Consider the following 19,181-nt stretch of genomic DNA (forward strand, 5'->3'; position numbering starts at 1 on the left):
AACTCAACTTTCAAAGCAATAAATGTCAAACCTTTTAAAATCAAAACCAAAGCTTACCAACACAGCAATGAACCCTTCCACTTCATATTTCAATCTTCTCTGTTCATTCCAATGCTTCCTCACACACACCAACTTACCATTATATTACCATTTCAATCAATAATCCAAATTCTCAAACAACTTTATGTCAACATCATAAACAACATCAACATTTTCATTGCAAATATTCACATACAATATCACATATCATAACATCAAAGTCTCGACCACAATTTCAACCCTCATACATGTCCACCAAATCCAATCATCAACAATATAAATAGTCCAATCTTGCCCTACAGTCAGCTAACCTAAGTTTTTATGGCACATTACATTTTAGTTACGGAAAATTGAAACCATACTTGGCTGATTCCTCCCTAAGCTCGGTATGCCTCAAGTATCCACCGTTAACAAATATCCACACTCCCAAAAATCAAGCTCAAGCTCCCAACTTTGCCAATTTGCCTCCAATATCACCAAATTATTTTCAAGTACACAATTGAATCTAAATGTTCATACAACAATGCTAGAATTACCTTATGGTTCACAAATTCAGTAATTTGACAAGGTAAGGGTTGTCTCACCTTACCAATGCAAAATTGAAACAAGACCTGGCAAGTCCATGAAGCTAATTATGTCCTAAATACTGAAATTACACAATTTCTCAACACTAAACCCAATTAATTTTTGAAATTAAGGGCTGAGCTTCATGGAGTGAGAATGAGGCTTACATATGAAATTGTTGGATGGGTCTTGTAGAGCTTGTCGCAGTGAACGCGTGGCAGCAAATGGTGCGGCGATCGGAGCTCCGAATCAAAAGTTATTTGAGATTGAAATCAAGCCAAGGATTTGTATGTTCTTCTTCTCCTCCTCCTCTAGTTTCTAGTGTGTGTATGTGTGTGTGTGAAATGGGAGAGAGAAAGAGAGCTGAAGCTCTTTTGTGTCATTAATTGGGTTGGGTCTTGGGCTTAATATGGGCCCAGTTTGCCCGATTAAGCCCGTTTAGCCCAATTTCGGGTCATTTTTTTAAAATTAGTGTCAAAATTTTTATTTTAATTAACTCTATCTTATTAAGCTATAAAATCAATATTTTCTAATTTCTTTAAATAATAATTAATTTATTAGTTAATTATTTACTAATTTTGCGAGTTTTACATTCAGCATAGCCATACGCAAGAGGAGACAGAGACCGACAACACAGGAGGAGAAACAGAGCATTACGAGTTTTAGCCATGGAGGAAGGAGTGACATTTGAGGGCTTACGAGAGAGTGAGCACGACGGAGGCTTTGAGACGGAGAGAGCGCAGACGGAGGGAGCGCCGAAGCAGGGGTTAAAAGCGCGATGAAGTTCTGGGGTTCGGGTTGGAGGCGCGACGAAGCTCTGGGGTTAAGGTTACGTTGGAGGTGCGAGAAAAAAACTCAGTATTTACTTCTGTAAAATAGTTGTTAAGCTTTTGAAATTGTCTATTAATTACTTGATAAAATAATTCAACTTGAATACGATGCAAGTTTGAGACCTTTTGAATTTTGTGCCTTAATCTTTCTAAAAAAAATTATTATGAAGGACTGTAAACGAGAGATTTAATTATTAAAGATCTTTAATACAAAAATTATTAAAAAGAATTATTTTTTATAATATTTAGAGAGAAGGACCAAATCTTTGTTATAAAAAGACAAATATATCTTTAGGTTATTTTTTTATTTTTATTTTTATAAACATATTTTTTATCGTCTATTATATTCAAATTCTTATTTATATCTCCTTCGTCTGTAACAATAATTTTTGTTGTAAATTTTTATTTTTTAAGTTGGGTATGTTTGACTTATACACTCTACTTGAAAAAGAATATTATGTGGATGATAAAAGGTTTTAAGTCTCAACAAATTTTAATTTAAGAAAAGATGATAATAATATTTCGGAACTTGCAGTTAATTCAATTAGTTTTAACTTGAGAGAAGATATTAGAAATGATGTTAAGCTAACATTTATTTACCTCATTGAGATAGATTTTAATAAAATTAATTTTCTATAGCTATAAGTAGTGATAGCAACAATAGGTAATGTATCGTTCTATTTCAATTTTTAAGTTTTGTATTTATTTATATAAGTAATTCCTTTTCTCTTAATCTTTCTCTTCAATCTTATTATTCTTTTCTTCACTAAAATCTGACCCAGACCACAATTTGCAATTCTAATCAATTCCTTCTCCTAGCTAACAGCGTTCACACTTTAGGAGAATTATATATGATGTATCGGTTAGATCTTTAAAAGTTTAATAAGTTTAGTTGAACAATGTTATATAAGGAAAATGATAATATCACTTTTATTTTTGATAATATCACTCTTTATATGAATTTTTTATATTGTATTTTGTATAAATTTGTAAAAAAAAAAGTAATATTATAAAAAAAGTGATATTATTATTTTCTGTTATATAACTAATAAAATTTATCATTTATAGTAAATACTTGACTAACTATAATTTTATGTACTAAATTTTAAGTTTTAAATTCTAAATTATTAAATAAAAATAAAATATTGGTCAAAGTGTTATTTAATATTAATAAAATATGTTAGTTTTCAAACATTTCTCAGTTTAATTTACAGTTTAACTTTTTTTTTAAAAATGTTTAGATAACAAAGTGTCTTAAATATAATACCTTCCTATAAAAATTTAAATATTATCACTTAAATTTTCAAAGATCAATATTGTTAAAATACAAAAGTAAATGCATATATATTTTATTTTATTATTAAAAATATTAAAATTTTGTCTTTTTAATAAAATCATTCAACTATTATATATATGTTCCTAGCTAACTAAAAAAAAAGAAATATTATAATTTGTGAACTATTAAAAAATTGTCTCTAATCATCATGGTTGAGCTCATAAAGAATCATAATTATCGCCACAGCAAACCCATAATCAAAGTTTGGGCTCACAGAGATTGTGAAATTGTCTTTTCCAATGAGAATACTCCCAGCAGTGTGATGTTTTTTCATCTGCATGTGCAATTAACATCATAATATTCCTATGAGTTCATTTAATGACTATGTAATATTATAAGAGTCACATATATCTTTAGAGTATTATAAATTAAGAGTACTATTAATAAAAAATTTTAAATACTTTATTTTAACAGATTTACATTAATTTTATTAGAAATTAAATTTTGTACATTTTTTATAATAAATTTTTTATTAATAATTTTAACATATGTCTTTAAAATACATAATTTTTAAGAATTAATTTAGCTAAAGCAACAATTATTTAGAATCTATTTGAAGAGTTTGTTTGGACACTATTTTCGAAAAAGATTTTTTTAAAAGATATATACTTTTTTAAAAGATCTTTTACAAAAGTAAAAGTGATTTTATTTTTAGATATATTGATTAATTATGTTTGGATAAAAACAGATAAAAGTATTTTTTTGTTCATTTATTATTTGAAAAAATATTTTTTCAAGAAAAAAATCTTTTAAAAAATATATAAATTGCAACTTCTCAAAAAAGATATTTTTTAATTTTTCTAATGTTTTTATTTTTACTATTAGAAATTTGCCAAACACACTAAAAAATAAAAAAAATATTTTTTATCGATTTAATGGCGTTCAAACAAGTACAAAATCACAATAAAGTAGCTAAATAATTAAAGTAAAGAAGCTAACTCTTTTTAGTTAACAATAACATCAACCAAATTTTTTAAAATTACTCTATTATCTTAAATTTTAAATATTAAATTATAAATTCTTAATCTTAATTAAATTTTAAATTATAAATTATAAATCTTAATTCTTAAATTTATATAAAAACTAAAAATTTTTAACATTAAAAATAATAATTAATATTAACTATTTAAAAATTAATTTTTTTATATTTTTCAGATAATTAAATGTGGCGGTGATAAATTAATTAGTTACTTACCGCGGCGGTAATAATGTCGGTCTCACCAACATAAATTGTGGCTGATCGTTCAAGAAAGCTACCTTTGACTTTGTAATCACAAACTTTTTCGTCTGTGTTATTGGCTAAGAACACATCCAATTTGGCAACATGTTGGACAAAGAAGGTTCGTCTTACGTTGAATATCAGATCTTTGTCTTTCACGCTGTCACCCCTAAAACATTGCCATCGATCATGTAGAGTCATCGTCTGCATGCGCCAAGGGAGTTATTATACGCATATAATGTATAGATTAATTAGGATCTTTTCAGTTAGCTGAATAACTTTTCATTCATTCTTTCTATAATAATCATTTGTTTTATTATAAATTAAATAAACTAGTTAGAAAAAAAAACCTATTTTAGTAGATAAATAATTAAAATTTAATTTTAGTGCACTACAAATATAAAATAGTTTTATACGTCATATATTTAATTACGTAATGTCACATTAATAAAAATTATTACCTTTTAAATTGATCGCGTGAATAATTATTAATAAAAACGAATGTGATTGTATAACTGTAAAAATAATTTTATACTAATATATTAAAATTAAATTCAAATAATTATTGGAACATAGATAAATAATTCTGCTCACTCATTTTTAAAAATTAATTTTACATTTGTTTTCTCTCTCATGTAACAGAGAGAGACAGGAGAGAAGAAAATGAATTGCAAGAGAAATTGAAGATGATCAATTACAACTTACAAGCCTTTTATTCTTGGCTATAGCTGTTGTCACATGCATATTATATTGTGTGAGTAGTTTTCCTAAACTAATAAATTATTGGACTCATTTAATTGGATTTAGTAATTAAATAGATTTATTCACCTAATACTATGGAAAAAAACACAAATAAGATACTATAGAACATAATTAATGTTAGCTTAGTTAAAAATAAATTAATCTTTTATCATATATACTAAATGGTGTTCCGACAACTGATAGAAAATGGTCATCGGAATTTGGAAGTTGCTGTGTTAGCGCATAAAGAGATAAAATATAATAAAGACTAAAAAGGAGATCATATCATATTTAAATAAAATAAATCTATTTTTTTTAAATAGTCTTAAACTCAAATAAAAATCTTGTTTTATAGAAATTAGTCAAATTACTAAACAATAATTTAAAAATAACTTGGCTACATTATTATACCTAATAATTAGCTCGATTTTTTTTGGATGAGGGAAACAACAATCATGTAAAAATTAAACAATTAAGGAGGTGATTAAGAGGAAATAAAAACAAACCTTGTGTCGGAGTGTGATGATGGTGTTACCCTGAGGATCTTTGATGACAATGCGGTCATGAAGGGACACAACATTGGACTTGACTTTGAAAACGAGGTTGTTATTGACATCGGTGACATCAAAGCAAGTGTCGCTTAATGTCACTACGTTCTTCACCAGGGTTAGATCCACTGCATGTGGAGCACAAAATTGGGGTCCAATAACGGCGTAGACGGTGGCGCCGGTAGAGCTAACGGATGGTGGCATATTAGGGTTATCCAGATACATAGCCATAAAAAAAAACTATCAAATATGATATGACATCAAGCTGCTAAGGTTTTATTTCTTTGTGGTCTAATGGATGATGAACAAGAATGGGAAAAGTGAAAACTATTTTCAGGTTAGTTTCTATTGCTATAGATTTCAATTTACTATTTTTCCGGCGAAAGTTGAGTGATGGAATTGATTTATGGTTGGTCTTTTTTCTTTTGTAATATATGTTTTGTTTCGTTTTCCTTCTCTATTAAATGCTAGCCAAATTTGCTGAATTTTTTTAAATAAATAATTTTATTTACCGAAATATGTAATTTGTTTAATTATTGAAATCTATTATTTTATTTATGTCGTTTACACGATAAATGATTTGATTTTTAGTATATCTCGTTTACATTTAAATCAGATAAGACACATCACGAGCTATATGTGTCACATTTCACTATAAGAAAAAAAGTTTGTTGGTACACTTTTTTTGTCACGCTTTTAAAGTGTGGCCAAAAGTGGTCAATAGCCACGTTTTTATAAGGGTGACCACTAATTTGTGATTTTACCACACTTTTTTTGCCACACTTTAGAGAAAAATCAACAACAATTTTACGAGGGTGACCATTGATTTGTGATTCGGCCACACTTTTTTTGACACGCTTCAAAAGCATAATCTTATAGGAAAATAGGTACGCTTTAAAAACGTGACTAATTTGTCTTCTAATTGTCATATTTTTAAAGCGTGCCCATATCCTGTATTTATTTAGACACCCTACAAAAACGTACCAATAGAGCCCCCCAAAAAAAATTAATTTTCCACCCATTTTTTTCCAAATACTTTACTTTTTTCTAAGTTTTCACTTTTAACCCTAGAAGTGATAACAGCCTCCCCAACACTTTGTTTTCAAATTCACTTTAACACTAAAGAAGCCGTCGAAACCCATCAATAGCTCGCCTTCATATTCATTACTGTCGATGACCAACGCCACCCAGCTAGCCCTCATGTTCATCACAGCCCTTCATCTAACCCTCGCACCCAGCCCTCTCTCTGTCACCCTAAATGGCATCGTTTTGAATTAAAAAAATAAAAAATATTACACTACAAGAAAAACACCCATTCAGATACACTTGAAAAGTGTAGCCAAAAGTGAAAAAAAATGATGCCTTAGGCTACGGCTACGCTTTTTGGGCTACGGCTACGCTTTTTGGAGTGATTCCTATTCGGCCGTTGCCTATTCTCAAAGGCTACGCTTTTCTGCACCAAGGGCTACGCTTTTGGCCTTTGAGAATAGGCTACGCTTTTCAAGTGATGCTATCTAGGACCAAAGGCTACGCTTTTCAGCTTTTATTTTTCCAGAATAGGCTACGCTTTTCAACACTACTGCATCACTTGTAAAGCGTAGCCACATTGTATATCATAGCTACTTTTTATAAGCGTAGCCTTAGGTCCCTCTTTTTTTATATACTATAGCTACTATATATAAGTGTAGCCTTAGGTCTCGTTTTTTTTGTATACTATTTTTTCTATATATATATAATAATTATTAATACAACATAATAGTTAATATGATTACATATATAATAATTCTGCATTTTTATTTAAATGAGTTGAATATTACAAAATAAAAATAATACATAATTATACTAAATAATTTCTTTATATAATAAAAATTATCTCTAACCAAAATATATTTATAATATTGATCCAAAAGTACAAGAATGAAGTTAACTGTAAAAATTTATACATCTCAAACTAAAATAAGCATAGCCATATCAAAACCATAATATCACTTAGCCAATAAAAGTATCTTCTAATAAAAATCATTAGTCAACCATACATGTAAAGATTCTAAATAGCACTCTATCTTAGCCAATAAACCACAATAATAGTCAGCTTAATCTTCATTGTTATCCTGCATAATTATATAGAAAAGTAGTTAAAAAAATATTCATAATGACATTCGTAATTATAAAAAACCACCAAAGAAATCACCTTTTTTTAATCTTAATTTTAACTCGATTTATCACCAAAGAAACACAAGGTTCTCAAAAGCTATAGACACTTAAAAGAGTTGGAGCTAACATTTCAAGAATACATAATAATGAGTAATGACTAACAAATATGATATATAAGGTGCCAAAATAGGTCAGAGACTACTTCATAGCAAACAAAAATCTGCTGACTTTGGAAATAGACCTCTCAAAATCAAAATGAGCAATTAGATAGATGAGACTAAGATTCTTCAATTCAGAAAATAATGCAATATGTTCACAGAATAATCCTGACTCTTGAATAGACCTCTCTGACAAATAAAGACTTAACTGTCAAAACAGAAAAATAAAACTGACAAATCCAAACCATAAACCATTGCATTGAAGTGATGAAATATAATTCATTATATTAGGGAATAATTATAATTTTAATTGAAACGCATATTGCATTGAAGTGATGAAATTAACAGTACTTAATTATGACTTGAGAAGCATTACATACCTTCTATCTAGCAAGTGTGTCCCAATTTATATCCTTAAAGAAAACATGTTCTTTCACCTGGATAATTAAGCATCTATCAATGTGACGTTTGAAGTGCAAGTAAAATGAAATATGATCATAAAAATGGGGAACAAGCATCTGTATGCTAATAAGAAATTAAATCACCTCTGATGCACCTCTAGCTCCAAGTCTTTGGTTAGGATCTTCAGTCAATAATCTGTAAATAAACACATCTCAGGTACTAATCCAAGAAAATATTCATTTTTCTATCCTAATCGTGACTTCAACTTAGCACAATAACGCAGGACAAAAAACTATAATTTATAACAGATCGGCATCCAGCAAAGGGAGCATAAAGAAAAAGCTTTAGATAGAATAAAACTTAGATTTTGTACAAACTATAATTATATTTTCATTTTTACACAAAGCCACAGTTAAGAGGGGGGTAAAAAACGAATCATGGGCTTGTTATGTAGTTGACAACAGTCAAATAATTCAGAACACCAAATACAATGGGATTGCTGTTCTCATGGTTTAAGGATAATGCCATGTGAAAGGTGAGACAGTAGTGGTCACTGTCACAAGATTATTAACATAAAGTTCATATTTAGCAGATATGGCACCAGGATTGCTAAACAATATACATTCACAAATGCTATCTTGGGCTTAAGCAGTGAAGCTAAAATATCCAAATTAATGGAAGCATGCTCAGTATTGGAAACATAAACAAAGCATTGATATTCTAAAATGCTGACCAGAATAAACAGTTTGCAATTGCCAGATACATATAACATGAAGATAACATGATTATTACTGATCAATAAGATCTTGAGTTTCAGGACTCATTTCTTCAGGAACTGCAGGCCAAGGTATCTTACGATTAAGAATATTATCAAATATAGTCTACAAACACCCCCAAAAAGAAATATCTGTCAGTAAGAGCTAAACCATACAGCAAACAAGAACAGAAACGCAAAAATCATGGCAAAAGGTATGCTATTAAACCTGAGGATGCTCTGCATTAAAAGGTGGAAGACCAACAAGCACCGTCTCTCTGGCCTCCGCCACTCTCATTCTCTCTCCGTCTCTCCCTAAACTACAATCACATTTAAGAATCAAAATCGAAACCACCGACAAGGAAGCTTAATCCGTAAGCCAAAACAAAAAGGTAAAGAGAAGAAAAAAAGCGAGGCTAAATTGGGAAAGTTGTATTATAAACTGTAAGCTGTAACTAGAGGTAACCATGGCAAGATTCGTCAACTACCGAGTAGGAAAAATAAAAAAATTGAAGAGAAAAAGGGAATGGGCATAAGAAATTAGGCACCTGAACACCAGGGGTATCAAAGTTTATGACTAGGATCTTGGCACCAACGTCACCCAAAATTCGGAGCTCCACTCGGTCGTTGAGCGAGGCGTCACGCATCAAATTAGCGGAGTAAAAGTGAAGCATAACTATAAAAGTGAAGAATTAGAAACTGCAAAAGTGATCTTAAAACTTGTTTAAGAAAGAATAACAAACTACTATTTAAGATGGAAACAATGAGATAATAGATATGCATGTTCTAATGATGAAACATACTACTTCATTAGCATTTCAGTTTAGAGTTGTATATCAAGTTTTCCATGAACATAAAGACTTGAAATATATAGTTTTTGGGTTAAGCCCACAAAATCTGGTACAAACTTGGTACATATTAATGAAAAGCACCTATTTGCTTTATTCTCTGAGAGAAAGGAGGCCAAGTTGATACCTTCCTTGTTGTGGCAAGGGATCCAGAGGGCATTGCTGCTACAAAAGATACTATGAACCTAATGAGGGACATCACAGAGTAAATAAGGGATAGTAAATAAGGGATAGTACATAAGTACATAGTAAAATTGGTGAACCTGGTTCATTAGGATTTTCTCTCTTTCGCTACAATTAAATGGAATAGTGTTCTTAGTTCTTAATCAGTAACATAGGCTTTCTTAGCTGGACTATGTGGAAGACTAGAAACCAGTTCATATTTCAAAATAAAGAAATTAATCCAGCAACAACAATTATCTGAGCAACTAAGCATTGTGAATCAGAAACCTTGCCTTTTGCTCGTTTATGCCTTGAATCAGGTGCACAGCCTTGTGTGATAACATGCCAAATCCACTTGAACAGTTTCAATACTGAAAATTGATTAAAAATGTTAAAATAGACTCAGACTTTGTATTTGGTCCTAGCTCAGTATAATAACAACAATAGTAATTCATATATCAAACACGTAGTTTACTAATTGTATGCGAAAGTAATTACAATTAAAAAATAAAATCGCTAGTTTATGCATACAGGTTTTCTAAATTTCATGAAACAAAAGCAGAAAAAATAAATCAATTACTCTATTGTAAGCAACCTGTAAATGATTCGCAAGCAGATCAATTGTCTTGCTTAAGAAACTTCTTTGCTGAATTTCTCTTTCTCCTTATCACATTGATCCGATTCCTTGATTGTTTGATCAACGATTTGCTGAAAAACAAAAGGAGATAAACTGCAAAATTGAAAATTGAAATCTACATAATTACAATCAATGAAAGGTATTAAGAAGGAAGAAAAGAAGCAGAGAAATCGACACTTTCCTACAGAATGATTTCCCTAGTTTAGCATGCACGTATGAAATTTCCAGCACCTATTGCTTCCGTTCATGCCAAACACAGAAAGGAATCATAACGAATTGAGAATCAAAGGGCAAAACCCCCAAAATTAGAAAACCTAAAATTAGAACCCAAAACCCCCCAAAAATTCACAGAACCAATTGAAAATTGATACATACCTTCTCAATTAGCCATTGCAGTTCATCATCACTATCAAAATCATACACACCTTTGAACTACAAAGTGAGAGCGAGTTAGAGAATGAGCAAGAAAGAGAGGATGCAGAACAGAGAATGCTTACCTGGTGACAGAGGATACGACGATGGTGTTGAGCAGTGACAATGAAGAGATGAGCGGCGACGCAACGGCTTTGAGGTGGTGCAGCAGCTCAGCGGCGAGCTCCAGTTGACGGCAGTGCCGCGACAGAGCACAAAGGCGGCGATACATCCATCCTTCCTCCCTTCAAGCTCCTCGGCGGGGGCACAGAAGCCCGACGGTGGCAGAACGGCGACTGAAACAAGCCCTAGCAGTGGTGGTGGAGTTTCAGCGGCGACGGAGCACCTCCTTTTTCTCTCCTCCATCGCGTTTCCTCTCATCCTCGAGCTCTCTCTCTCACTGGCGCTCGACGACAACGGCGACGGCGGCGGAGCCCTAGACGGCGTCGTCCTCTCTTTCTTTCCTTTCCTTCTCCCTCTGATTTCTTCTCTCTTTCGTGTTTGTGTATGTTGAGTGAGGATGAGAGTGTGTGCTGCACTGCTGCGTGAGTGAGGGGGATTTTAGTAAGTGTTTATTGAGGATCATATTAGGAGACATTTTAAAAGCGCACCTGAAACAGAATAAATAAGCTACTCTTTAAAAGCGTTTCCTTAGATGAGAAAAGTGTATTCATAGATATTTAGATAAGGCTACGCTTTATAAGTGATTTCTAAAATACTTAAGGCTACACTTTTTAAATGATGCCACAATTGTGTATCCTTTTCTCATATAAAAAGGCAACACAGAGAAAAGCATAGCCTATTCTATGAATAGGCTACGCTTTTCAAATGTAGCTTAAAAAAAGTGTGGCTGAATGGGTATTTTTCTTGTAGTGTTAATTTTTAAACCTAACAACCCCAGATTCAATTCGTCCTACTTCCTTCTCACTCCCACTAACAGTAGCAGCTCTGGCCCATCAACGTTCTCTGCCACTATCGCCGGCGTTGACACAGACGGCGACGCTCACCTCGCCTGAGTCCCTCTAGCTTGTTGCTACTACTACATCTCTATCGCTGAATTGCCGCCAAAAAATCGCCTGTGGCATCACCTCTCTAATATCCATCAAATGACGCCTCTACTTGCTTCTTAGATATCATCGACGGTAAGCTCCTCGTCCTCTCATATGGCCTCTGTTCATCCCTAACCCTTGTTGGTCCTCGTCCTTATCACTAACTCCTCTGACCTCTGGCCTCTCACTGTTGGAGGATAGTGGAGCTCGTTGCTCTCACTTGAAGATGCAGTCAGTAGGGAGTTACTGTAATAGCTAGTTAGATGTAAATAAATTTAGTTCAATGACTTCAATTAGATAAATAAAATAAATTAAAAAAAAGGCTTAGTCAGTATCTATAAGAGTATTCTTATTATTATTTTGGTCATTGTTATAAATTGTTTGGGAAAACTGGTAAAGTCAAAAAGCATTCTTTTGATCATTGTTTTGATTTGTATACGTAGATTTACTTACTGAGTTCACTTGTTCACCACTAAGCTTCAATAGTTTCCTGGTAACAGAATTCAAATTCAGATTGATGTGGGTTGTAGATTGAAGAGGAACAATGTCTGCTCATTCAGGTTTTTTGGTTGTAAAAACCACTCTGTCTTTCTTTCTCTTTTCTATTTTTTAAAGCTCTGTAGAATTGTGTGTTAACTTAATGTGATATTTGGATAATACCAAGTTCAAATGGAAGCATGCTTGGTAAGATGTGAGTAGCAATAATGTAACTATAAATGTTTTTGCCATTTTGAAAAAAAAAGTTAAGTTAAATATGTTGATAGTTTTTTGGTGTTTGAAGTATTTTATTTTTGAAGTTTTATTGTTTGGAAATGTTACTTAAGAAATTCTTTTGTTGTATTACTATGTGATAGTCTTTGAGAAACTAAGAATTGAAATTCTGCTACGTATGAAGTCGGGTTTACTAATTTTGTTTTTCTTGCTTTAACATTATTGTTTAGGATAAGTTCACTAGATTGCTTGATAGGAGCAAAGAAAGTCCTAAAGCAGTAAAGCAACATACTCGCCTTTTTCCCAAAGGGGGCCAATACAACTTCCTAAGGTATCACTTGTTAGATGAATTTAATTGTGCACTTTATACTGTTTCAAATTCACTATCAATTTTTTTCTTTTTCCAATTCAGAGGTTTAGATTTTACCTTTCTCTATCTCCCTGTGTATTTTGCTTGTAGCTTAGTGGATGTAGTGTACTTTGTGAAAGAATTGTGTTTATGGCTTCTTTCTTGTGCTCTGGCCATGTGTATGTTTCATGCTTTCATTGTAGTTTCCATTTATGCTTTGCAGAGAGACTAGTCAGCTTTGCTATAATATTCATTTTTGTTTCCATTTATGCTTTGCAGAGAGACTAGTCTGCCTATGTTACATTTGCGGTACATAGCCGGTCCCAAGCCCGGATAAAGGAGGAGGATTGTGTTAGGTCTTCAGTAACCAACATAAAAATATAGCCGAACCCCCATGACATGAATCAAAGACATTATTGCGCTAAAGCTAGGTCTTTGCCCGGAAGCAACGCGCCATATGGCTCGAGTACGGTGTCAAAGCAAGAGCCGCTGCATCGGTGCCCGGATGTAGTGTTAAATGAGCAAGGGTTCTCGCATTTTCGTGAACGGACGAGGGTAAATAAGCTAGTTCACAAAGTAAAAGATAAAGGTCAAAGAGACAGAAGGTTGAGATTTGGGACATGGAATATAAGTACTATAACAGGAAAGTCCATGGAGGTGGTGGACACCATGACTAGGAGGAAGATTAACATTATGTGCCTACAAGAAACGAAATGGATTGGTGCAAAGGCTAGGGAGTTGGATACTTCTGGTTTCAAACTTTGGTATACAGGAAAGGTGAAAAATAGGAATGGGGTTGGAATAATTGTGGATAAGCAGTGGAAGAAGGACGTAGTGGATGTCAAGAGGGTGGGAGATCGGATCATCTCTATCAAACTTGTGGTGGAGGGAGGTGCTTTCCATGTGATTAGCGCCTATGCACCGCAAGTGGGTTCGGACGAACAACACAAGATAAGATTTTGGGAGGATCTAGAGAGTTTGGTTCAAGGCATACCTTTGGGAGATAAGATTTTCTTGGGAGGAGATTTAAATGGCTATGTTGGGAAAGAAGTGACTGGATATGGGAGTATTCACGGAGGCCATGGTTTCGGGGTGATCAATGCCGAGCGTAAAACTATTTTGGACTTTTTCTCAACCTTTGATCTTCTCATCGCAAATACATGTTTTAAAAAGAGAGACGAACATCTTATAACCTATAAGAGTGGCATGACAAGCTCTCAAATCGACTTCTTCTTGTTGAGGAGAGTCGATCGGAAATTTTGAATTAATTGTAAAATTATCCCAGGAGAGAGTTTGACAACACAACATAGGGTGCTCGTCATGGATTTTCGCGTTGAGCAAAAGTTGAGGAAAAGACATCATACGAAGAACCCAAGGACGAGGTGGTGGTGGATGAAAGGTGAGGAACAAAAAAGCTTCCTAAGACAAGTAGGAGAAGAGGCAAAGTGGGATGGGAATGGAAGCGCGGAAGAGATGTGGAAGGAGATGGCAGAAGTTATTAGAAGAACAGCAAAAGAAAGTTTTGGTGGATCTAAAGGAATAGGACCAAGAGACAAGGAGTCCTGGTGGTGGAATGCGAGTATACAAGAAAAGATAAAGATAAAAAGGGTATGCTTTAAAGAGTGGTCTTTATGCCGCAATTCAGATAACTGGGAAAAATATAGAGCGGCTAAGAAAGAGACAAAAGTTGCTGTAAGTGAAGCAAAAATAAGAGCATATGAGGGTCTCTACTAGTCTTTGGGCACGAAAGAAGGAGAAAAAGGTATATATAGAATCGCAAAGAGCCGGGAAAGAAGAACGAGAGATTTGGATCAGGTTAAGTGCATAAAGGATAAGGATGGAGAGGTGTTGGCTCAAGAGGAGAAGATTAATGAAAGGTGGAAGAGCTACTTCTACGAGTTATTTAATGAGGGACAGAAGACTCTTCCCAGCCTTGGTCGATTATGCACAAGGGAAGAAGATCAAAACTTTGACTACTATCGAAGGATTCGAGACTTCGAGATAAAGGAGGCTCTAAAGCAGATAAAAAATGGCAGGGCAGTAGGACCTGATAATATCCCGATTGAGGTTTGGAAGGGTCTTGGAGAAAAAGGCATCAACTGGTTAACCAAGCTTTTTAATGAGATTTTAAGGTCAAATAAGATGCCTGATGAGTGGAGAAAGAGCACCTTGGTACCTATCTACAAGAATAAGGGGGATATACAAAGTTGCGGAAACTATAGAGGGATTAAGCTTGTGAGTCATACTATGAAGTTATGGGAAAGTGTGATAGAATGGAGGTTGAGAAAAGAGACACAAGTAACAGAGAACCAATTTGGATTTATGCCAGGAAGATCTACCACTGAAGCGATATACCTATTAAGAAGGATGATTGAGAGGTATCGTAGTAATAAAAGGGATCTACATATGGTGTTTATTGATTTGGAAAAAGCGTATGATAGGGTACCAAGGGAGGTCTTATGGAAGGTTTTAGAAAAGAGGAGAGTAAGGATCGCATATATTCGGGCAATTAAAGACATGTATGATGGGGCCACAACTAGTGTGAAGACTCAAGGTGGTGTGACGGAGGAATTTCCTATTGGTATAGGATTACACCAGGGATCATCTTTAAGTCCATGCCTTTTCACATTAGTCTTGGAAGTACTCACAGAGCACATCCAAGAGCCTGTACCATGGTGCATGCTTTTTGCCGATGATATCGTCCTTATGGGAGAGTCAAGGGAAGACCTAAATAAGAAGTTGGAGTTATGGAGAGAAGCTTTAGAAGTGTATGGTCTGCGCATAAGCCGTAGTAAGACGGAATATATGGAATGTCAGTTTAGTCTGAGAAGGAAAAATCCTAATATAGAGGTGAAGATTGGAGAAAACATCCTAAGAAAAGTTAAAAGTTTTAAGTATCTTGGGTGCATCATACAGGACAATGGAGAGATTGAATAGGATGTAAATCATAGGATCCAAGCAGGTTGGTCAAAATGGCGGAGTGCATCTGATTTTATATGCGACAAAAAAGTGCCTTTAAAACTTAAAGGTAAATTCTATCGCACTGCTATAAGACCGGCTATGCTGTATGGTACGGAGTGTTGGCGACTAAAGGGGAGCACGAACATAAGCTGAGTGTGGCAGAGATGAAGATGTTGAGATGGATGAGTGGTCATACGCAATTGGATAAAATAAGGAATGAAGATATAAGGGAGAGAGTTGGATTAGCACCCATTGTGGAAAAGATGGTTGAATCGCGTCTCAGGTGGTTTGGACATGTGAGAAGAAGACCGATAGAACATCCTGTCGGGAGGGTGGATGAGATGGAAGATGGACAAAGGGCGAAAGGCAGAGGAAGACCTAAGAAGACCATCCATGAGGTGGTCAAACGAGATCTACATGTAAACGGTCTCTCTATAGACATGATACATGACAGAGCACAATGGCGTCGTTTGATTCATGTAGCCGACCCCACTTAGTGGGACAAGACTTTGTTGTTGTTGTTGTTGTTGTTGTATCTTATACAATTTTCTGTTTACATTGCTAATGAAACTTCTATTTGTGTCAATTCCCTATATTCTAAAAGAAATTTTGCTATGCAATAATGTATATATACGCCTTGAGGGAGAAGGGGAAAAAAAGGAAAAAACTTCTAAGAACTTGTGTAAATATGTTCTAGTTAAGTACTATGCTATTACTTTTTTTGAGGAGGGGGGAGGGGAGGGTCAACTTTTGTTCTTCCTGGACACTAAGAAATCTTTTATATACTTTCACTATATTTGTAGAGGGCCAAGCCATGGCTCTCGTGGCAGAATTCTCCTCGCATTTGAAGATAACGGGTCTTCAAAATTTGGGTTAGGTTCGATAGATCAATTCCATATGGCAATGATCTTGGAGGCCTTTGTGAAGGAAATCACGGATACTTTTGTTCTGGTGATTCTCTTTGTCTGTTTGGTGTTTCTTTGGCAAGTATTGTCATTTTTATGCTATATTTGTGTTTAAAATTCATTGATAAATTATATTGCAGCTAATCAGTTACTGTGGGATGGTTCTGAAGGAGATGACTTTGACAAGATTGTAGTTAATTGTCTCGACTCTTACCTGAGATTGTAAGACGTTATCACCCTTTAGTATTTTTTTTTTAATTGCATGTATAGGGTGTCTCCAATCAGAATAAAAGTGTTGCACTAGTTGTCTTCATTAAAGATGTTGAGAAGGCGATCATTGGTAATTCAGACATTCTGAAGAGTAAACTTGAAAGCTTACCACAAAATGTTGCTGTAATTGGATCACATACCCAGCTCGATAGTCGAAAGGACAAGGTGGTGTTTGATTATTGTATTATGTTAGCTAACTTCTATTTTAGTGATCTGATGAGTTTTGAGAATATATTGCTTCTGATTTTGATGGCTCAATCTTTTTGTTTCCAGACCACACATGATGGCATTCTATAAACAAAGCTTGGGGCCAATCCAGCAGCATTACTTGGTCTTTCTTTCCCGGTAAAATAATATTAGCCTTTCCTTGAGTAATTATGATATGGAAATGATAAAATATTCACACTGCTTTATATGCACTATTACTAGGTGTCATTAGTGTGGCAAAGTAAACCTTTTTTCAAATCTTTGTGACAAATGTTTTCCAAAACAATTAATTGCTTTGTTTGGTTAATGATTGGTTTTCTTGAACTTTGGCATGATTAAAGGTACTGATAAGTGATGACCTTATAGAAAATACCTTAGTGAAATGTTACATGTAAGTGTACAATGCTATTTTATGGTAAATATTGATATTTATGCGAGCTACCAATGATATCTCTTCCTTCTTTATACTAGGTGTGGAAAAAATCATTGGCTGGACTATAAGTCACCATTTTATGCATTCGGCTGAGGGTTCTGTCGAAGACTCTAAGCTTGTGATATCTCCAGAAAGCTGGTTCTAATAATTTTTATATATCTCCCTCCTATTGACGTTAAGAAAATTAAGCAGTAAAACAAATAGAATTATGTGAATTTAAGTTCACATGTAAACACTATTTTACATTTTATATGAACTTAAATTCATCTTGTAACACTTATTTTACATTTTATTGGTTCAGCCTTAAGTATGGGCTGAACATTCTCCAGGGCATTGAAGGTGAAAAAAAGAATTCCAAAAAATCGCTAAAGGTAATCTAATCACTGATTTTCATCTCTTTTATTGTCTCTGTTATTGATTGAATCAAATCTTCAGTACCCATGACCAAATATAATTGAATTTTTCATCATAGCCTTGTAAACATATTGCCTCGTAAACTTATTTTTTAGATGGAACTTCAATTACTTGTTTCAATGGTGGTTCTTTATTGAAATATATGTGGACTATTCTTTAATTCTTAATATTTATTGTTGTTTTTCTTTCTTCCCCTCCCCATTTTGCTCAGGATGTGGTTATTGAGAATGAATTTGAGAAAAATTGCTTGCTGATGTGATTCTTCCAAGTGATATTGGGGTCACTTTTGATGATATTAAGACTTTAGAAAATGTGAAGGACACCTTTAAGGAGTTGGTTATTCCTCTACAGAGATCTGAACTCTTTAGCAAAGGACAGTTGGCTAAGGTGGGTGGGGACTCCCTTTTCTGTCAATATTACACTTTTATATGTCGTCCATTTTCAATCAGATTTTGACCTGCATTATAGCATCTCACTGCAATTACTTTGGTGTAGCCCTGCAAGGGAATACTACTCTTTAGCCCCCTTGGTACTGGAAAGACAATGCTTGCGAAGGCTGTAGCAACCGAGGCTCGAGCCAACTTTATTAACATTCAATGTCTAGCATTACTTCAATAGTGTGTTTTAGATGTTGTAAATTTTATTTTGCAAAGTGTTGACTTTGCAATGAATTTCTTTTCTTTTCTTTTTATTTTTTCAATTTTTCAGTGCCAATTTTTGTTTGGATTTTTATATAAAGTTTATTTTAATAACATGATTTATTTTTGCATAATAACTACTTATTTAATGTTGATTATGCTGGCTTCCATAATATTGAAAGTTGTATGGAGTGGCCTAGTGAAAGGTTTAAGGGTTTATGTAGCTATTGGCATGCTTTATAAGCATAGCCATATTTTCCTGTAGTCATCAACAGCCACGCTTATGATTCATAGCTATATATCACCCTATTGGCATGCTTAAAAAGTGTAGCTGTATCTTTCTCTATCGGCACGCTTTTGAAGCGTACCCTTTTCTTCCGAACACGCTTCAAAAGCGTGGCTATCTGTATACTTTTTGGTATGCCTTTTAAAGTGTAGCTA

At 33.8% G+C, this 19,181-nt stretch overlaps 2 protein-coding genes and 1 long non-coding RNA gene across 3 annotated transcripts; 1 reads left to right on the top strand and 2 right to left on the bottom strand.

The window, feature by feature from the left end:
- Positions 1-2,908: 2,908 nt before the first annotated feature.
- LOC130975450 (protein LURP-one-related 10-like) lies at positions 2,909-5,502 on the bottom strand. The gene is made up of 3 exons (XM_057900247.1): positions 5,236-5,502; positions 3,965-4,192; positions 2,909-3,043 (listed from the first exon to the last, which is right to left on the bottom strand). The coding sequence occupies exons 1-3, from the start codon at positions 5,500-5,502 to the stop codon at positions 2,909-2,911; spliced, it is 630 nt and encodes a 209-aa protein (XP_057756230.1).
- A 1,678-nt stretch (positions 5,503-7,180) lies between these two features.
- LOC130973242 (uncharacterized) lies at positions 7,181-8,251 on the bottom strand. The gene is made up of 3 exons (XR_009084078.1): positions 8,135-8,251; positions 7,970-8,026; positions 7,181-7,388 (listed from the first exon to the last, which is right to left on the bottom strand). It is a non-coding gene; the product is annotated as an uncharacterized LOC130973242 (long non-coding RNA).
- An 8,519-nt stretch (positions 8,252-16,770) lies between these two features.
- LOC130975451 (26S proteasome regulatory subunit 4 homolog) lies at positions 16,771-18,720 on the top strand. The gene is made up of 7 exons (XM_057900248.1): positions 16,771-16,824; positions 16,919-16,939; positions 17,049-17,236; positions 17,322-17,393; positions 17,990-18,059; positions 18,403-18,489; positions 18,598-18,720. The coding sequence occupies exons 1-7, from the start codon at positions 16,771-16,773 to the stop codon at positions 18,718-18,720; spliced, it is 615 nt and encodes a 204-aa protein (XP_057756231.1).
- The last annotated feature ends 461 nt before the right edge of the window (positions 18,721-19,181 follow it).

Source organism: Arachis stenosperma, chromosome 4 (genome assembly GCF_014773155.1).
Source record: "Arachis stenosperma cultivar V10309 chromosome 4, arast.V10309.gnm1.PFL2, whole genome shotgun sequence".
Classification (NCBI taxonomy): domain Eukaryota; kingdom Viridiplantae; phylum Streptophyta; class Magnoliopsida; order Fabales; family Fabaceae; genus Arachis; species Arachis stenosperma.